At 37.3% G+C, this 19,408-nt stretch overlaps 1 protein-coding gene across 5 annotated transcripts in view; it reads left to right on the top strand.

Moving 5' to 3' along the window:
* Positions 1-19,408, top strand: part of epha8 (eph receptor A8) — a 148,702-nt gene that overhangs the window by 69,862 nt on the left and 59,432 nt on the right. For all 5 annotated transcript variants that reach the window (XM_024269905.2, XM_024269903.2, XM_024269906.2 and 2 more), the window contains exon 6: positions 4,174-4,489. In XM_024269905.2, the coding sequence (XP_024125673.1) occupies positions 4,174-4,489 (316 nt within the window). The remainder of the gene's footprint in view (positions 1-4,173; positions 4,490-19,408) is intronic.

The raw sequence follows: 19,408 nt of genomic DNA, 5'->3' as shown, positions 1-19,408 counted from the left end.
TAAGCTCTTTAAAAACACATCCGTCTACGGCCCTTCATCCACCTAGAAGATGGAGTCTGCTTGTGGACAGTTTTTCTTCAATCTCACTCACACAAAGACAAATCTATTCTTTACAGTTAAACAAAAATAAACAGACCTAGAAAGATGTACCGATAGACCGGAGATTTTTTACAGAAACTCAAATTAATAAGCAAATCAAAATAAAAAAAAAGGTTCCTTAAGAAAAATCTAAAAAAAACTGCATATAATTTGACTGATTTGGCGGTTTTTAAGTTTCTACAAGGTTTGGTTGTTTGTTTAGTTGGGTTGAATAAATATTAACTCAGAAGAATTTATTGGTGAAGTATTAGATTGTAATTATTGATTATTTAATCACCATTGATTGTTCAGCAGCAGACGTTACGAAGCAACGCTTCATTTTTCATCACACATTGTTTATTCACTTTTTTAAATACTGTTGTTCTTAAAAAATAATTGTGTCCACAAAAACTTTGCAGTAAAATGAAAAATATTTTTGCATCACAGGTTTAAACATGAAGATCAAACAGAGATGTGGATCCATTTAACACTGATTTTTTTTGGATGGAAATACAGAGTTCCCTTGATAAAATGTGCATAGAAAAGTGATGGTAAAGTGAGCTGATGTGTTAATGACTTCTCACTTTCAGCTAAAAACCATAAATGTGTTTTGTTTTGATGCTTTTACCTGTAGATTACATTTTAGAGGAGGTATGTTGGAGCATCGAGTTACCTGGCAGCTGTGTTCTGATGAAGCTGCTGTGAACTCTCACACAAATTTGGCTTCCACATCCCATCTGGAACTCCATTCGGGATGCATTATCCTCTTTTCTAAAATTGCAGCTGCAGAAGTGTCAGTGCAGTCACATTTTCCGCTGAGGAGATCCAGCTCCATTAGGTCAGGATGACTGTCAAATCTTTGTTCTGAATGACTTCCTGTCTGCACAAATTTACCCAAATAACTTTGTCCCTTTACTGTGTACAACACTGTATGATGTGATGCATGGTGGCTCCTTTCTGCCTCTAAGTTCCTGATGACGTTTAAAAGTAAACTCCACCAAATATTATGCTTATAATTTATGAATGACACCACCTGCAAGTTGTGCAATAAGTGACAGCTGTTTATGTGTTTATTCCCGCAAAGCATGACAGTAAAACTTCCTCATAAAAACCTGGAAAGACCTGAAACTCTGTAATTAGAAGTCTAATTAGCTGACAGCGCTGGTGTATCGGGAGCTTGATTAGTCAGTTTGATGATGAAATATCCTTTCAATGCCACAAATCAGCGTGTAAACAAAGTGGCTAATTGAAGAGTAATAACATGTTGGCTTCTTGACACCTCTCTTTCAAAGGCCTTACAAATAAATGTGAACTTTGTTTACATTTCATTCACAGGTTGTAGATGTAAGAGGACGTGGTGGTGAAATAAATGTTTGGTCTGACGGTGTGTGTGAACATCAGTTTAATCAGATTGTGGGTAATTCTGCTGGATAATTCAGTCACACTGACAGATTGATGCTTATTTCAGTGGGACTAAAATGATTTTTGGAGAAACATGAGAGCAGCTGAGTTCTAACAATGTCTTCGTTTGATTTTTTAGGAGGGTAAACTCACTTGACACCAACTTAAAATGAAAGCCAGTGTTTAACTGTGTATATCAAATATTGGTACAATTGGCAAAAAGTTCCAGTATAGTATTAAGAAATATTTAGTGCATTTTATAAGTTGTCTACAGGTTTTAGATGGAGCTCCTAAACTTGCAGAAACCTTGTAGACCAAATCTGCGGAGTATTTATGTATTTATGGTTTGTCTGCCCTGTAAATTAGCAGTAACAGTAACATTATTCAATTCCCACTCCAACTTTTTTTTCTGTCATAAAAGCGTTCCCAGTGGTCTTTTATTTATGCTTATGTCGTTTTTAGCTAAAATCAAAAGTTCTGTCACTTTTACAACATATTTTATGCATAACCCCAGGAGCTCATTAAAAGTTTGCTTGATGGTAGGAAGTTAGTATCGCTAATTTCCTAGCTCCCTCTTGAGACTCACAGGTGAGTCACCAGAAGTAAGTCGGAGCTGTTTTGTTTGTATTTATTTTATGTTATATATTTTGATCTCTGGAATTTTGTTTTGATTTCTAAAATTTAACATAGTTTTTTCTTCTATTTGTTTTGCTTTTTTCATTGTTGTTGTGATCTCTTATATGGTTTCGCATCGAGTGGTTTGTTGAAGTGATTCACTTCTGGGCCACCGTACTTTTGACCAGAATGAGTCTTTTATCTGATCACATTAAAATTAATATTGATGATGACTCATTTCACTCTGACATAAGAGCAATAGGGAGATCGTCCTGTCATGCAGAGTTAGAAGGTGTTGTGTAAATCTATTTTCCATCCTTCAGTTGGTGTTTCAGAAAAAGCTGTTAAATTGTCGCAGATTATTTTGATTTATTTTCCTTCAAACTGCATAATGAGTCATTATTAAGAGTTAAGCAGTTGTTGACAAAAATACAACAAAAATTTTATTGCACTTGATCTTGTTAGTAGATGACAGTATCCGCTGGTAAATGGCTTCTTTAGAGTAAAACCCATCATTAGTCTTACGATTTAGCTATCTAGCAGGAAAAAAAAACATCATGCTTATAAACTCTTTTGCCGGGTACGTTTTTTTCTTCTTTGATCTGTAATGTCCACATTTAACTAAACGGTACAGGTGCAAGCCATTCCAGCTGGGATTAAACAGAAAACAGGGGGAAATAAATGCTCCTGGCGCTGGAGGGACAGCTAGCCGGGCCGGGAAGCAAATTAATCATTGGATTGCTCATTATTGCAGAAGCCCCGCGTGCAGCACTAGTCACTCTGTCACCCTCTGAGCAGGCTGTTTAATCAGGAGATAACTTTTAACAAAGGAAAGCTTTTATTCTTGCTGGAAATACATTTCAGCACCTGGAGAATGGCAGACATGGTGTAAAAAGTTAACTTAAGGTTGGGTGAAATATTATGGTTATATCTCAGTCTTAGCTTTTACAAGCTTTGTGGCTTCACCTTCAGTTTCATCTCTTGGTAATTTGGGATAAAATATGTTTGGAAATGTTTCTATTCTACAATGAAAGAAGTGAGAAGTATCCCATTGACAAAAAAAGGTCATTAAATAGTTCCTTAGCATTTAATGTTATTAAAATGATTCAAAGAAGTCATGTTGATTAGTTCAAGCCCTCAGACATTTTCAGCTCATCAGATCTGGCCCTCTGTGCTACACGCCCCTAATTCTGGTTGTAGGTTACTTACTGATATTGAAGTGATTTTTGAAGTACATGGACAAAATGTTTTACAATAGTAAAGCCACTGGTGGGTGGACCCCAAAATGGCACACGTCCAGAGACATGTTCCTCCTGATCAGAGGTGAGCGGGTTCGACTCCCGCCGTGTCGAAGTGTCCTTGGGCAAGACACTGAACCCCGAATTGCCTCTGGTGGGAGGTTGGCGCCAGTGTTCTGCAACGGAGCCACCACCAGTGTGTGAATGTGTGTGTGAATGGGTCTGTGACTGTGAAGCGCTTTGGGCCCTCAAAGGAGGTTAGAAAGCGCTATACAAGTATATGGCATTTACCATTTAATATAATAATTATAATTTTAATATAACAATGATAAACATGTTCACCTTCCTCAATATACAGAAAATTATAGCAGCAACAATAATATTTTTAGAATATGACTACCCATGTTAAAAATTTTAAAATATATGATTGATATCATTAAAGTCTTCATCATTATCTAAATAAATGCTAGTATTTATAATCTATTTTTGTGCCCATACCACATACTTGTAACTGTTTTTAAAAATGTTTACATTGTTTTAGTTTAAACCCCAGATTACTTAGAATTTAATCAACACAAAAATACAAAAGTCCCTAAGGTTGGTTTGTATTATTGCTACTTTAATTTTTCTGTTCAAAAATTTCAAAATAGATGCGCCTTATAATCCGGTGTGATCCCTTATTTTATAATTTAAAAAGATAATGAAAGGGTCCGCTGTTTGGACTTTCATGTGAAGAAAAGGCTTTGCACTTAGCTTCAGGAGATAAATAAAGGTCAGCGTTTTGTACTACATACATGTGTTTATTTGCTGCGATCGTGAAGAAGGCTCTCCTCTGACACAGGTGCGAGGCGTGGGCCCCCTGACCCGGCGAGGCTTCTACTTGGCCTTCCAGGACATCGGCGCCTGCATCGCCCTCACCTCCGTGCGGGTGTACTACAAACGCTGCGTGGGGGTGAGCCGTAACCTGGCCGTCTTCACCGACGTGGTGACGGGGGCCGACTCGTCCTCCCTGGTGGAGGTCAGAGGTCAGTGTGTGGACCACGCGGAGGAGAGAGACACGCCAAAGATGTACTGCAGCGCAGAGGGGGAGTGGCTGGTGCCCATCGGGAGGTGCGTGTGCTCGGCTGGATTTGAGGAGCACAGAGACTCCTGCGTCGGTGAGTTACAGAGTCGGAGACGATTCTTACAGCCAGTTGATTCAATTTCAAATCACATTTCAAAAAAAGTTTTTCCAATTATCCTTTGATGAATTGTGTTTGAAGGGAAAAGTTAAAGAAAGATGATTGGTTCTTTCAAGGATTTCAGAAAAAACACAATTTCAGAAATTCCGCCCATAAAAACCAGAAGTCTTTATCTTTTAAGCTGCTAAATATGACAAAAATTTTACGACCATGTCAAAAAAACAACAATATTCATTTTTGGTTCACAGTTTTGCAAAATTACACATCTAAATGAAAAATTGTGTTCTTGCTAAATAAATAAAGATGTGAAGGCAATGTTTTGTACCACAATGATTTAAAATTTTGTTTATTTATTTATTTCACACAAAATAATTACAAAAAAACAAAAATATGCAAATTATTTTTGTGACAATAAAAGGGGAGCAAAAGGGAGGAAAGCATATCATTTCTACCCTTTTTGCCTCACCAATAAAAGCATCAGTGCACTTTCCCCCCTCAAAGCAACAAACAAAAAGATAAGAAAAGTGTATAGCGTACACCAACAAATGTGGATTCCAGTTTAAAAACATAACTGTCAAAAAAAATTAATTAAATAAAACTCATTTCTTATTGTTCATTTTTTTAAATATATTTTTTGTCATGGTATTTGTATAAAAATGACTTTCAGTTTCTCTAATAACAAAGAATCCTTTTGTTGATTCTTTTTCCTAAAGTTGTTTTTTTCTGAGCTGCAACGCATGCTGGACTTTGACAAGGTTTTTCTACAGTGTCAGTGGTTTTGATTGTCAGTTATTCTGCTGTAGATCTCCTGCCGGGATTCTGATGTCCACTTGTTCTGTACGGAACTGCGGTTTGCATGGTAGTTTTTTTCATCTCCATGAATGAAAGATGTCAGGATCCTGCTGGAGGGGAAACAAGCCCAAATTAGGAAGGATATACAAGGTGTTTCTTTGGAAAAAACAAAAAAGACAACCTTTGGGCCCCTGTTATTCTTATCATTTTGAATTTATTAATGCAAGCACTTTTAACAACTACAGGACACAAATTAATAAAAAAAAAAATTGGACCCTTCTAATTTTCACAGTAATTCAAAAAATCTTAATTTGTGGGATTTGAAGTTTGAAACTCTTTTCTACAGCGGCACTGAAGTGCAAATCGCACCAAGAAATCCCTCAAAGGAAAAACACGTTAACAATCCCAACCACAAAAAACTTTTTATAAATCAAAACAATTACAGAAACAAAAAAAAATTTACAAAGAAAAAAAATCTAATGTTTTAAAAAATGAAAGTAATTTACAGAAATCAAATGAAATGAGTCTAAGTTCACTTTCCATTATTTATTTTTGTTGGTCGATATGATTGTTAACAAAAATGCTGTTTTGTATTTAACGTCAGCATATTTTTATGTCTTTTTTCTGTTAGGAATTGAATGTATTACCTTTTCTGTTGTTTCTACTTATAATAAAACAAAATCAAATCAAATCAAATTAAACAAAAGAAGAAATTGAAAAAAGTAGATATTATTGGACATCACTGATTGGCTGATCTCCATCATTTCAACAAAAGTTATTTGGCATGAAGCAATATTATCATCTAATTAGTGATGTCTCATATCACTTATCTGTTCTGCTTTCTTTTGTTTCCTTTTGACTACTTTTGTTGTCCGAAATGTTTAATTTCAATTTAATTTATTTAGGGATTACATTTAGTTTTTTTTTCCTTTTTTCTTTTTTTCTTTCTTTTTTTGTATATTTGCTTTGCTTTTTTAATTGTCATGATCTTTCATTTGCTTTGAGTGGTGATTTGCACTTCAGGGCCACCGTACTTTTCAATCTAGTTTGTTTTTTTGTCACTTTAATAATATAGAATATAAAGCCTAGTGGAAAAACTTCCCTCGAACTCTCATTAAAGTAGATTCTATAAATATTGCATAGGTTTTAACTCAAGTTTTAGCTAAATTTCATCATTTAACCTCTAAGTTGTTATATTTGTTTCTCAAGACGGAACAATTTCAGTTTCTTGCACGGATGCTGGTATTTAGCATATTTTATGACAGGTTTGTCATCATTTTTTTCTTCTTTTTCTTACTTTTGAAATTAAAACAAGTCAAATTTGAGAGTCTGCAGCTCACAAACACACACAAAACACATACAACTTAGTTTCACAACTGGAAAATCTCAAAAGTTGCAACAAAGTGAAATAAAACTTGTAGGTTTTTGATCCATTGACTTGAGAAATTATTGGATAGAAAATCTGACAATTTACCAGATGTATCAACCAAATACATGTTTTTTTATGTTAGTATTTATAACTCAGTAAATTCATAGAGATACGGTCCAAATTTGGCTTTAGGGAGGTCTTTGAGTGATTCCTCTGTTTTATAGGTTTTAGGTAAATACTTAATGTCGCCTCTTGCAGTCGAGATTCCTGAAGCTCGCCTATAAAAAGCATTAAACTATCGGAAGCAGAGTGCAGTTCATAAAACTGGAAGACATGCTGTGCTCCAGTGACTGCACACAGCTAACCCACATGTGCTGCTGCAACCCCCCACTTCCTCCATTTTCTACGTGCATGCGTGTGTGCGCACACGCGTGTGTGTCAGGCTCGAGTGGGTCGGCTGAGCTGAGTAAATGTGACCGCAGTAAGTGTGTGTGCCTCATATCAGTGTGTCCTCAATTGCTCTCACTGTAAGGGGCACTTAAGTCCGTTCTACACTGGAACTCTAAGGCACGCCTACACCCACCCACACACACACACCTGTGCACGTGCATGCACACTCACAAGGACTCAGTGTTTTGATGTAAACTAAAGTGGACCAGTGGTTCAGTCAACCACTCCAGCGCCGTCTCTCCTCTCTTTTTCCCTTCGTCTTTCATTGCCTCTTTCCCTGTGACACTTCACTGTATGTCACGCAACCCTGTGCTCACACACACACACACACACACACACCCACCATGCCGTGCTCTCAGCCAAAGCCCGGCACCTTTGTCAGGGGAGCATCACTTAAGTACGCTCACATACACACATGCAGCGTTCACACACACACATATCTGACCTCCCCTCCATGTTTCCAAACACACACATTTACTATCTTCCTTTTAACCATCTCGTGCCCCCCTCCCCTCCTCCTCCTCTCTTGGTCTCGTGTGTGCGTGACTGTGGCTGACTTTGGCAAAGGCAAATTAGCACAGCCGACCCAGTTAGCTGCCAAGACCTCCGGATTACTCTGCCCTGGATGAAGAGATGAAGAAGTAAATTTCGTATTTCTATGGATCCTTCTTAGTCTGTAATAACTGTAATAGCTCTTATCCAGAAGTTAAGGTCCAACTCCAATCATCTTTTGATCGGTTGTAAAAGTGTTCCCAGTGGTCTTTTAATTATGATTATTTTTTTTCCTAAATCAAATAACCTGTGCCATTTTTTAGGACATATTTTCTGCACAGCGGTAGGAGTTCATGAGAAATTCACCCCTTTAAGTTGTGGGCATAACAGTTTAAAAAAGAGGGAGCCTCGGGGACGTCCTCATGAAGGCAGGGTCCTCTTCCAGGACAGACAGGCGATGTACCAGGACTGTTAAAGAAGAATTAGCTTATGTTGGTGTGATGTTAGCTGCATCTGTTTACACGCTCTACCTCTAGCTTACAGCCCCTTACAAGTTGTGGAACGCTTTTCCATTGAGCATTTGTTAAAGGTCTCATGCTTTTGATGAAGAATGAGACTGTTATGCTGGTTCTTTTCCTTTAATCTTGCCTTTTTATGTTTCGATTGCAGTTTTTTATTCCTTGTTTACTTTCAGTTGTTCTAACCATGCAGCCCTTATGTATAACATGACACACTGAAACTATCAGCTATTAGGACTGTCGCAGGACTGATTGAAAAGGAGTGGGAGGAATGCAATGCAACAAAAATGGTAAGGCAATATTGCTCCTATTCGTGGTCTGTGGACCTCGCCTCTGGCTTCCCCTGCTCCCCCCCCCCTGGATGAAGCTTATCTGTTACACTTTTCAAACACGTAGTTGTAGAGTTAGATAAGCTCATTCTTCTTTAACAGTCCTGGTACATCGCCTGTCTGTCCTGGGAGAGAATCCCTCCTTCATGTGGACGTCCCTGAGGTTTCTTCTTTTTTTTTGCCGTAATTGTTTTTTTCGGAGTTAGTAGGAGGGTCAAAAGGCATCAGATGTATCAGAATGCAGCGAGGCAGACTCATCCTAACAGCATTTTTTTGTCGGATTCACATTTGAGTAAAAAAAGTAGTCAGAAATGCCATTTTAAGCTTACATTTCTTAATTTATGTCCTCCATCATGAGAAAAATGCTATAATAACATGCTAAAACACCCAAAACATGACTTTCATTGAACTGGATATTTCTTAAAGCCTTATTGGAGTCATGAACAAAATTCAATCTAGGGTCATTTTTATCCTTCGCTTCTGCTTTCTTCATTGGGCTGTTTTGCATTTTTGCGCCGTGGCTAATTGCCTGCAACTAATTATGGAAGCCTTAAACGTGGTGCTCCGGTGTATGTGTGTGCGTGCCACATCCAACGCCTTTAAAAACACTGCGAGGAGGAGCGAGAGTGCTCTGAGATTTATGGACGTGTGCAGGTGGGAGCAAAGTGACGTTGCGTGTCTCCTTCGGCTCGTTTGGCTGACAAACCACTTTCAGCGTTTAATTATCCATCGTTCTGTGATTAATCGCCTTTAATTACAGTAACCCGTGGAAACCCGAACTGTGTTCAGGCCAGCGGATCAAAACCAAAGGAAATCAAAAAGGACAAAAACAGCTCGAGTTAAATTTAAGCAGAGGGATCAAATCCTTTCTATCTGCTGCCTCTCACTCATCGCTCATCATCGATTGAGAAATGAATGGAGACTCAAGGCTGCTGTCTCTCTGTTCACCTGCTTGAGAAAAAAAAAATAAAACCTCACTGTAGACCTCAGAAAAGCTGTTGACCAGACCTTGAACCTTTTCACTTCAGTTATAATTTTTCCCAACATGATCCAAAGTTAGAGCTTCAAACAGACTTTTTGATGCCTTTCAAAGTTTAGAGCAGACCTGAATCCGTGTGTTGCTTCAAAGGCTGTTTACATTCTGCAGATGCCGCTGCCCTTACAGCGGAAGTTTTCAGATAAATCATCGGGTTACTCTGATGCCCACACGTTCATTTCTCACAGAGAAAAAGCATGGTTGAGGTGAATAAGAAAATACTTTGGATTTATCTGGTCAAAAAATGTGTCCAGATTAGCTGAGATTGCAGGGAATCTTTGACTTGTTTCCTGTTTTTTAAGTGTAAAATTCTGTACTAACATAGTTTTGTGTTTGATGTGCAAAAGTAAGAAAAAAATAAGGACACATTTTGTGAATCAAAAAAATACTGTGTCGCAAATCCATGTTAAATGATGGTGTTCCACAGGGTTCTGAACTAAGACCTATTGTCTGTAAATGTTTTTTTTTTTTTTGTGAAAACAGAAATCCTGGAGTAGAGGCTGACATTTTTCAGAGAATTGCACAAGACATATGATTCCTTTGGGATTCCATGGGATGGGAGTCATCTCTGCCATTAATCACGGACTGACCAGGACGGGGAGGGATACAATTTTTACGGCGCCACAGGACAGGACTGTTTTTAAAAAAATTGGTCTCAGAATGAGAATGGACTACCTTTAGGAGTGGGACGGGACCGGAGTAAAAATCCACTCCCATGGCATCCTTTAGTTTGGAGTTCATTTGAAATCTGCCTCTGAGTTGCGGGTGGGACTGTTGAGGTGGAGTAAGCCTGCCCCTGCTTACCGACATCCATCCGTTTAGGTGCTTACAGTCACAACCTAACATTCTGGTGCAATAAATTGGCAATATTGGAGCTAAGCAGGCGTACAGTTTTGAGCCAGATACCAGCTCAGATGAGAAAAATGAAGACGTTCATGGATCTAGTCGTCTGTGCTGCGCCCATTTTGTTGTCTAGGGAATCAAGGATAACTTAAGAAAAATCTATTACAAAAAAAGAATGTTCTCCATAAAAAAAGATACATTTATTTACAAGAAAGCCACACAAACACGGAGCGCTAGCTACCCCAACAAATGCTAGCAACTCCTAAAGTTAGCACAGCACAAAGCTAGCAAAACAAAACTAGCGTCACCTAAAGTTAGCAAAACATAAAACCAGTGTGCCACACTGAACAGAACTAAGCATAAGTTTGGATAACAGATTTTCACTCTGTACAAAAACCCAAGCTTTTCACAACTGGATTTATGCGTCTGCTTCACAACAAATTTGAATAAAGAAATACCCAGAAATGCAATTTTAAGCTAAATTGTCTTAATATATGTCCTCCATCATGAAAAAAATCCCACGAGAACTTGTTAAAAACACCAAAGACACCCTTTTATTGGAGTGACTCTTTAAATCTCCATGAAATTCCTCCAAATTCAAGTGCTCCGACTGCTTTCATTTTTACTTTCACCACTTTATCATTTAAGGTTTTCTGTTTTTTTAGACAGATATTAGTGGAGCTGGTGTCATTTGTCTAAGATCTATTTCGATGTAATTCGCTCACAACAGACGAGGAGAAAAGTGAGCAGAAAAATAATGTTTCATTGCAGAGCCACCCTTCACTATGATGTGGTTAACGGGGTTCTCTCTGGAGTGTTTACAACATGAGTCGCCCTCATCCTTCCAGCTACCCTCTCATCTTAATGTGCTCTTTTCTCCTTTTTATTCTCCTTTTTAATGAACAGCCCTTTTAGAAAAGCATCACAGTCTCCGCTGATAGGACTGTCCAGTTACTGCACTTCACTGTTTTAATGAGGAACTGTGACAAAGAACAAACCAGTTTTATCATTCAGGCAAAACAATCCAGGAAAGTTATAAATCACTCCCAGAGACGTTCCATACACACTATCAGTGCGGCCAACAGGTTTTGGAAATGTTTTACGATAAGATCAGCCAGCGCTTGAACACTGCCATCTGTCCTGTTCCAAAGGATTTCACAACCAATGCATTATTAACTTACAATGCAATGAAATGAACTCGAATGAAAGTGGGTCACGAGGAAAGTGATCATCTTTTGTGAACCATTCAGCGTCAGAACAAGGAATGAGTTTAATAAAAAAATATTTCTTTAACCTAAAGTCTAAAAAGATTAAATAAAAATTTAAAGAAGCCTTTTTCCCCTTGATAAAACATATTCAAACGACTTTTAAAAATAAAATGTAGGTGAAAACACAACCCCATAACCCTTTAGTTGGGATTTGACGCTTGTTACAGTTAGGTAAAAGTCTTTTCTCCAGGGATAGAATTCCATCTGCAGAAAAACTTTATTGGTAAAATAGCAGCTGAGCGGCTCTGTGTGTGTGCAGCCTGCAGGCGGGGATGGAGGCTGGTTTGATCAGGAAGTGCTTCTGAAAAGTAACAAACTCAGCTCCCTGGATCTACTCCAGTTCAAAATGAGCTCACTGGATCTCTCCATGTTCGATCTCCCGCAAAAAAACTATTATTTCAGAGAAAAACTGATATATTTATGAAGCTTTGACACTTCTGGAAGATTTTAGAAAACACAACTTTTGAACTTCAAAAATATATTTTTTTTTCTGTCAAGAACTGGTGGTAGAACCCAAGATGCAGGAGACCAGGCTGTGTGTAAGAAACTTAAACATTTAATGAATAAACTTCAACATAAAAAAACAAGTAAGCAACAAAAGTGAGAAGCCCTGATCATAAAAACCAGACACGTAAATAGACTGAAGACAATTGACTAAAGTAAGACAGCTGTTGGAGATCTGCCTTAACCTGGTGAGACTGACAAGGAAAACCGAACAAGATAAAAACTGAAGAAACATTGAAAGGGAAAATTCGCAAAGGTTTTCCTGAAGATTAATCAAACATTTTAACAGGATGGATCAGTCCACAGTGAAATGGAATGTGCCATATGTCTCAAAATTTCTTCTGCATATCTGGTACCTGATAGACCTGAAAAGGGTCTGAGAACATTACAACCTCCAAACTGACAAAGCTTTCATTGCACTAAATATGATGGATTTTTAAAAAATTTAAATCATCACTGCATGGAGCTTAAGGATATGGACTTTTGTTAATGCAGCAGTTTTTCTGCTAAAACCACTGCATTTTTTGGAGTATAGGTTTTGAACAGTTTGGTTAGGGGTCCAATTTACAAGCAGCAAACTGGATGCATGTTAAAAGAGGGGCAGGGGATGCACAGTTCACGTGCATTCGGTGTGAACATAGCATCACGCTATATTGGCAGAGTTGTTCCGAAACATCGCACTTTTCTACCAAAAGTTTGCAGTTATATATTATTTTTACTTCTTTATTTTGCATTTTTTGGCTACTTTGACTTATAATTAAAAAAATATGGTACCCCACATAATTTGCATAAAGAAAATTTGAATTTGTTTAGTCTAATTTTTATGTTGTTCTTCTACAATTTACATCAAAATCAAAACTTCAGCTGATTCACAAAATGTCATTGTTAGTAAAGCACATTATTGATGAAAAGTTTGGGTGAAATGCTTGTAGAGTAAAATGTCTATTCCTTTTTTTTTTAGATGTTTTAGTTTGTACTTTTAAATGGAAAGTACTCATTCCTACACTATTGCTGCTGCCAGATTTACAGTTTCCAACATAGTTTTTTTTTTTTTTTTTGTGAGAATCACAGATGAGCAAAGAGCATTTCAAACCTTGTTTGACCACGTCTGTCTTGAACTCACCATGTAAATTAAAAGCAAATTAGTTAAAGAGAATTAAAATAATTCTTTAAGAAAACAACACAGTTTTTTAAATTATTATTTTGGTTAAAAACAGCATAGTTAATAGTTAAAAGACCACTGGGAATGCTTTTACAACAGATCAAAAAGATGATTGGAGGGGATCTTCACAGACATGAGACATATTAGCCATTTAACAATGTATTCATTGAACAAACATGACATTTTTTAACTATATGACAGTTTGTATGTAAGGCGTATTGTTTTTATTTCCAGATTTTTTTTACAATAAAGTCAAGAGAAAAAGTCACTGACCTTTGGCAAAAAGAGCTTCTTGGTTGTTTGAACACTTCCAGTAAAAGTATGACACTTAAAAGCAAATTAGTCAAAGAGAACTAAAATAAGTCAAGATTTAAGCCAGAACCAGTTTTAGTTGATAAAGATTTCAAATGAGATTCTAAAAAAGTTAGGAAAGTTTGTCCCTTCCTGAAATCTGTTTTTGAGTTGCTATAAAATCTTTCAGCGTTTTTGTGTATCATGAAAAACAGCTTCATACTTTTAATTCATTTAGACTAAAGATCTAGATTAAAACTAAATGTATATTTGATAAAGAACCTAAATTTAATTTCTGTTTTTTTGTGTCCTTATTGTATAAACTAAAGAAAGCAGATCATTTAGCTTCAATCGTTTTTGAGTCATTTGTTGGATTTTAAAGTCCCACTCCAGCTCGGCCAATTTGACTTTTCATGAAGACGATCAATTGAATCTGCTGATGTGCTGTAAAATCTGAGTGTGATCAAACTGTGAGTCTGTTAGTGTGTTTGAAAGTGTGTCTTCCCGGCTCCTCTTGTCATTCTTCACCTTTCCCTCCTGGGCAGACAACAATTATTGGCTTCTGCGGTCGCTGAGGGATTGAGAGATTGCTCAGAGCCTTTCTGACTCGTGTCAGCGAACTCTCCTGCATGTGAGGGAGAGAAGAGGAGGCAGTGAGAGAAAAATGCTCCCGTAAAGGAGAGCTGGTAAAAAAAGGGGATTAATTAAAAAAAAAAAACAGCTGTAGGGTCATTTTGTAGGTGGACTCAGTTAAATCACCTTTTTAAATAAAGGGGGATTTAAGGAAAGTATTAAATCCATTTAAGTGTCAATGCTCAGGTTAGCTCCCAGGTGTTCCAAAAACTAAATAAATATGGGCTCTCTGAATAAATGTGGCATCCGAAGAGGGTGTAATAATAAGCATGTGACTGGGTTTAAGTGAGTCACAGCTGAGTTAAAACTTATACATCCACCTGACCAAATGTTGAACTTTAAGAGTGTGACTATCTTTAGACTCCACTCTCACCCTCACAGAAGTGTCAAAGTGTTTGTAGTTTCTCGCTCAGACATTTTAAAGTAAAAATTGACTTGCAGGCACACCTGCTGAGATTTCTTCAGAACTAAAGCACAAAACCGTCTCCCTTTTTTATTCATGTTTCACCACATCTCTTGCAAAGCTCCAATAAATACTTTTTTGTTTTTTTGAGACAATCATTTGGAAACTCGTATGTCATTTTAAACTAATCCTTCTAAAAAATAGTGGGCAGATCTTAAAATGATACCTGTCAAGTCATTTTATACTGTAGTTAAAAGCTGAAAATGTATGAAGGACAGCTGGAAAAATAGAGTAAAGGACCTCGCGCTGCTCGTAGCGCCGCGACGGGGAACCGACAGTTTCAGAAAAAGTTCTGTGGCAAAGACGCTAGCAGGGAAAGCGCACGAGAGATCGATGAGAATAGAGAAACTTTAGTGTTGAGTGTTTTTAAAACACATATTTAGACTTTTTTGCCTTAATTATCTGTGGGAAAATGTCAAGTTTTCACCAGATATTATTCATAATCTAAGTTTAAACCAGTTGATAAGAAAACTCTGATGACTCAGCATTCTAGCAGCATTTAAAAGCATCATTTACACATAAATCTTGGAGTCGTGAAAAGCCTCAAATCTGATTTGTGCGTAAATTAGGTTTTATCAGGGGATTTATGTGCATTTTTTTTATTTGTGTGTGTAGTTAGTTTCAAGCTATTGTAGTTTTAAGTCTTGCGTGTGTAAATTGTATTTTGTCATTTCTATACATGTACATAAATACACTCAAAATGGATTGTATGAGTTAAAATTAGAGCTGGGTTGATAAAATCAATTAATTGATCTGAATTTATCTAAGCTTATTAGATCGATAATTGATCCATAAAAGTAGCATAATGCTAAAGTCCACTAGCTTGATGCTAACGTATAATCTGATTTCTCATTGGACGACTAATGCTAACGCTCGGTCGACCTAAACATACATTGATTGACTAAATGAACATCTTTATTTACTTATGGGCATTAATTTTCCAAACTCTTAAAATAAATATTTTTTAAAATAGTCACTTGTGGTCTAAAGCACTGTTTTTTTGTTCTTTCTTCTTCTGGAATAAGATGTAATGCTATAGCGTGACTGCCACCTAGTGGCCAAACTGAAAGGCCCTCCAGAGGAAGCAGAACAATTGTTGGAATTGTAAAATTCATGTAGCACTGTATCTGAACACTGTAACGTTAGACATGATTGATTTTTCAGATAATATGAGTCTGAACTTTTAATAGGCTCAGAAATGATGACTCAGACAGACTTGAACCAATCACTTCTCACTGATGTTGTTCGGCTCCAATATGGCAGTGTCCGTATCTCAAAAAAACTGTGACTAAAATGACTTCATTTTGTTGGAGCTTGAAGCTTTAACGGTGATTTTACACTCACTCAGTCCAGTTCTCCAGAACTCAAGAGTTCTAAATTTACTTTGTCCAATCGGCCATTTTTTAGATGATGCAGAGGTGGGCGGAGCAAGCTTTTGTCAAGGTGCCCACTCTTCTTCTGAATCTCAGAATGTGGGCCAAATGACAACATCCATCCATTCATCCATCCATCCAGCCAACTTCAAGACCCGCTGAATCCCTTTCAGGGCTACACACACATGCACAGTTATCGTGGTAATTTAGAAATGCCAATTAACCCATGAATTATAGTTTTGTGCTGTGGGAGAAATCCAGGGTTCCCATAGAAAACCCAGACATGGATGGGGAGAACATGCTAACTCCACACAGAATGGTCCCAGCAAACCCAGAGCCTTACCTTCCAGAAATGGAACAAATAAATATAAAAAAAATGAATCTCATGAGATTATATGGTAATTTAACATTATTGGCTTTATATGGGTTAAGGAGAAAGTCCAGTTCTGATCCACATTATCAGATTCACTGAAGTTTTAATGGAGACAAGCTTTGAAAGCAAAGTTAATAAATTATGAGAGATACAGGAGAAGGAAAATGGCGACAATCTGTCTTATGAAGTGATCTTCATCCTTTTTTTATCTGCAGACAACAAGAAGGATTTAGCATTCCTTTGTTATGCATATGAGTGCATTCGACACAGAAGAGTCAGAAACTTTCCTCTGGCTTTTAAGCACCTGCTTCTTTGGTGTCACTTCTCTTTTCCACTTCAAGTGTACTTCATTCATGCAGAGGTGGACACACACACCCTAACGCAGACACAAAGTTGGACGGCTGAAAGCCCACATACTGACCTGTGCATAACACTTTCTGACAGGGTGAGGACCCCCCACTGCTCCAAGGTCCTTGAAGTTTTAGCCACTGTCACTCAACATACGATTATCGGTTTGAAAACTTTTCATGCTTTATTATACAACAAAAGAAGTAATTGAAGTTTAACTGTGAGTAAAAATGACCAGTTTAACCGGATTACTTTCTGACTTATTGTCATTAAAGCTTCTATAGACCATTTTATTACTCTGTTTACATCTTTTAACCTTTAAATCTTTCAATGAAGTTTAAGTTCTTATAAACAGCAAAAAAGATAAAGTAACAGCTAGAAAGTTTAACTTCATTGTTGAGTGCTTAATTTTTCAATTTAAAGTCAATGTATATTTATTTACTATGCTTAAATCAGCTTTCTTTGTAATTTTTTACAACTGATGTTTTTCACATTTCTGTTTTTTTCTTTTCATAATTGAATGCTAAGTAAAATTATGCTAAAAAGGCCCTTAAAAGTATGCTTTTAAGGGCCCCTTGCATCCATAAATGGAAGTAATCCATGTCAGAAAAAGTGAGAATGGAGCACCTCAATGAGCCAATCAAAAACACTATTTTTAGTGGAGCGAGTCTTTAAACAGGAGAATCCCGTTAAAACATAACATCAATCATATTTTTGCACAGTTCCATGAAAAATAGTAAATGAGTGTAATTGGTATGTTAGTTCATTTAGTGAGTAAATATTACCTAACTTAAAGGATAAATATAAACCTAAATACCTGACTGATTTAAAGTCCCACTCATGATCTTTTTTGTTCTTTTTAGCCAAAATCTAAGTCTGTGTCATAGGACATAGTTTCTGCAGAGCAGCATTAGAAATGCACCTCTGAGTTGTGGGTGTGACCATTGGCGCGGAGCAACCCCGCCTCCCCTTCCCATCACTCATAATAGAGCTCTCAGTTTTCACTCTCCTCCACTAGCTTACAGCCCCTCACAACCCCAACTTAACATTAGCAGTGCAGCAAAAATGGCGGAGCTATCCAGCTGTACAGTGTTGATCCAGATTCCAGCTCAGACAAGGAAAATAAAGACGTTCATGGATCTATTTGTCTGCAGGTGGATGCATCAGAATTTAGCAGAGCAGTGAGCTTGTGGCCCACCCAGTGTATTTTCTGCATCACAAAACCTTCTTTGAAAGTTGTGAAAAAAAAAACATACATTTTATTTTATTTTTCAACATTTAAAACAGAATTAAGGGTAAATATATGTTTAGTTTCTCTTTAATTAGCTAACTAAGGTGGAAAGAATTCAGGGACTTCCCCTTTCCTGGACACCCATGATGTAAGAGACATTATAAAGTTCCACGTCTTCGTACTATTACTATTTACTTTTTTATTGACCTCCCACAGTAAAACTGATCCCTCTTCCGTTAATCTACCCCGTATTCAACGGAAATACTTTCTTTGTCTCATCTACCTTCAGTCGCTGTGAGACAGTTGTGTTGGCGTTCCCTCTGCTGCTTTATGCCCTGGTCCATTTCACCCCAAGAAACTTTAAAGTTTACTTTCCTGAGTCTAAATCTCGCTGGGTTTTCCATTTTATACATCCTTACATAATGGAATTAGTTCTTTAGGGTTGGTTTGGATCTGGTTTTTAACTTTTCTTCCATAATCAAACTGTAAAGGTAAAAAATAGATTTTTTTTCAAAACTTTTGAAGGTAAATTGATTTTTAGATAAAGAAAGTCTGAGAAGAAAAAGAAAACTAATTGTAGTAAATATTAGTAAAGCATCCGTGCAGACAACTGCATATATTCGCTCAGTGCATTCTCAGTTTGAAGTGAAATGTAGGCGATTAATCTGGTTGTCAGGAAGCGAGTGCTGCGGAGCTGCTGTGTCTCTCCGTTGAATCCCACTCTGATTTCCTTCAGGCTGTAAATTTCCTAATGAAGATACAGCTAAGTGATTTGGGGAACAGATGATTTGGTGAGAACTTCATTATTCTGCAGCTCGTGACCACTTGAGTAGAACACGACATTCATAACTGCTGTCAGAATCAACTTACCACCGAGAAAGTATAAGGAGCTTAAATTGAAACCGTCTCCAGAGCGGGAGAGACGGGGGAATACAGAGTGATCAAATTAGTTCCGTCCTCCTGGCACTTTGTAAACAACTGCTGATCAACAACATTGTTATTGTTTGGAGGCAGATAACTCAAAGGCTCGAGGAACGCGCCCACGTGCACGGCCTCAGGGCAGGAAAGTTGCCCAATGTGAACGCACAAACAAAAACAACAGTTCTAAATGACATGGAACACCTTCCAGAACAATCCAGCAGGAATATATGCGGCACTGAACCAAGATTTGATATTTTTTCTGATCATGCTTAGATTTTTAAATTCAAAATGAACTCAACTTTGTTGATTGTTATGACGCTATAATAGAACAAAAATAAAGTTAAAAATATTATTTGCAGAGCACAAAGGAAAATAATGTTAGTGTGAGATCAGTTACGACTCCATAAGAAAACAGATCAATCTACGGGTTTTTCTAGGACCATAACAAACACGGGAACATATGACTAACTATGTTATTTTTAACTCAGTTAGGGGACTT

The sequence above is a fragment of the Oryzias melastigma genome, linkage group LG5 (genome assembly GCF_002922805.2).
Source record: "Oryzias melastigma strain HK-1 linkage group LG5, ASM292280v2, whole genome shotgun sequence".
Classification (NCBI taxonomy): Eukaryota; Metazoa; Chordata; class Actinopteri; order Beloniformes; family Adrianichthyidae; genus Oryzias; species Oryzias melastigma.
Note: the sequence above shows the minus strand (reverse complement) of the source record. Positions and strands in the feature narration are given on the sequence as shown.